The sequence below is a fragment of the Rhinoderma darwinii genome, chromosome 1 (assembly GCF_050947455.1).
Source record: "Rhinoderma darwinii isolate aRhiDar2 chromosome 1, aRhiDar2.hap1, whole genome shotgun sequence".
Classification (NCBI taxonomy): Eukaryota; Metazoa; Chordata; class Amphibia; order Anura; family Rhinodermatidae; genus Rhinoderma; species Rhinoderma darwinii.
The window spans coordinates 436928033-436929797 of NC_134687.1; the positions used below are offsets into that span (position 1 = coordinate 436928033).

Sequence of the window (1765 nt, forward strand, 5' to 3'; positions counted from 1 at the left end):
GATAAATATTTATCATACTAATTACACTTTTTACCTTAATCTCAGCTCTGGTCTGTCCTATTGGCAGTGTGCTGTCGCCATTTCTTTGTCTGCTGTATATTTGCAGTCACAGGTGTTCTTGCACCTGCATACACGTTTTGTATCATTTTGTTGGAATGTGCTGTTCAAAATTTTGTTGTGTTTATGTGATTCATATATGTGGGGTTAGTGACTGCCTCCATTTTTGTTCTTGCACTCCTCCCATTCTGCCCTGGCTGATTTTAATTAGTTTAGTGCTGGTTTCTACCATCCCCAGGTATATATGTAGGCTTAGTCCCAGTTCTGGGTGTATGTGCAGAGTAGTTCCCACCTTACAGAGGTCGCCTTGTCGTGGCAGGTGGGCTAACACTTTTTAATCAAAATGTGCACTAAGAACCTCCCTATTTGTATGTAGATTTAGCGTTACTGCATATTTATTTATATTTAGTGGCTTAGGTGGCAATAGTGTCCGCAGTGTGCTGTCGCCATTTCTTTGTCTGCTGTCCTATTGACTAGGCACAACAAAAACGATAGAATGCCTACATTTGTATGATTCTATAGCGTCTCGAATGTTATTGTTTCTCAGACTATAAATTATTGGATTTAAAAAAGGAGTTACAATTGCATAAAATACTGAGAGACACTTATCAAATACAAAAGTGTATCCTTGATTTGGCCTTACATACATAGTTATAACAGAGCCATAATACAGAATAACCACAGTAAAGTGGGATCCACATGTAGAGAACACCTTTTTACGACCACTATTAGAGGGTATCTTTAAAATAGCTAAAATAATCTGTAAGTAAGATAAGATAATAAAGAACAAACAACTAAACACAACGCTCCACACAAGGCTGAAAAAGTAATTTTTTAGAAGTGATGTGTCAGTGCAAGAAAGATTATATAGTGGTGATGCATCACAAAAAAAATTATCAATCTCATTTCTACCACAAAAGGACAATTTACTAAAAAGATAAATAGGAAATAATGATCCTGTAAGACCGGCCAGCCAAGACATGAATGCCAACTGGTGGCAAAATCTGTTAGTCATTATTGCCATATATCGCAATGGATTACATATTGCCAAATACCGATCATAAGCCATTACTGCAAGTAAGTAATTTTCAATACCTCCCAAAACAAAGAAGAAATATAGTTGGGAAATACAGCCAGTAACAGATATTCTTCTATCGCCAGATACTAAATCTGTCAACATTTTTGGCATAGTAACTGAAGCGTAAGCAATTTCCATGAAGGCAAAATTTCCAAGGAATAAGTACATTGGACATTGAAGTTTGGAGCTTTGCCAGATAACAGTAATGATAATAGTGTTCCCGGTAATTATTGATATGTACATCAGGAAAAAGAGGAAAAAAAGAAATAGTTGTAGATTCTGGTTGACGTTGAATCCAAGAAGGTAAAATTCTGTTATTGTTGTATAATTTTCAGCTTGCATTCCTGTTAATTGTTATTCATTCTAAAAATAATGTAAATACAGTTATTTGTGTAATAAGTTTTAAAGGGTTAATGTCATCACAGAAAGTGAATAGGGCCATACTATAGTTCTCTGTACAGCCGATAGATGAGGGTCAATGTGCAGAGAAAATTTTTGAAGGAGCCGCAGTGCCAAAGCAGTGCTAAAGAAGCACTGTGGACCTTTCATTCTCAGAAATAATGAGGGACCCGGCGGTCGCACCCTTACCGATCACAAAGTGACAGCATTTCGCTAGGATATTCAATCACT

The 1765-nt window shown here is 36.5% G+C and overlaps 1 protein-coding gene across 1 annotated transcript; it reads right to left on the reverse strand.

Annotated features, from left to right (window-relative positions):
• Window positions 1-523: 523 nt before the first annotated feature.
• Window positions 524-1477, reverse strand: LOC142651952 (olfactory receptor 6N1-like). The gene has a single exon (XM_075827300.1). The coding sequence runs from the start codon at window positions 1475-1477 to the stop codon at window positions 524-526; it is 954 nt and encodes a 317-aa protein (XP_075683415.1).
• Window positions 1478-1765: the final 288 nt, after the last annotated feature.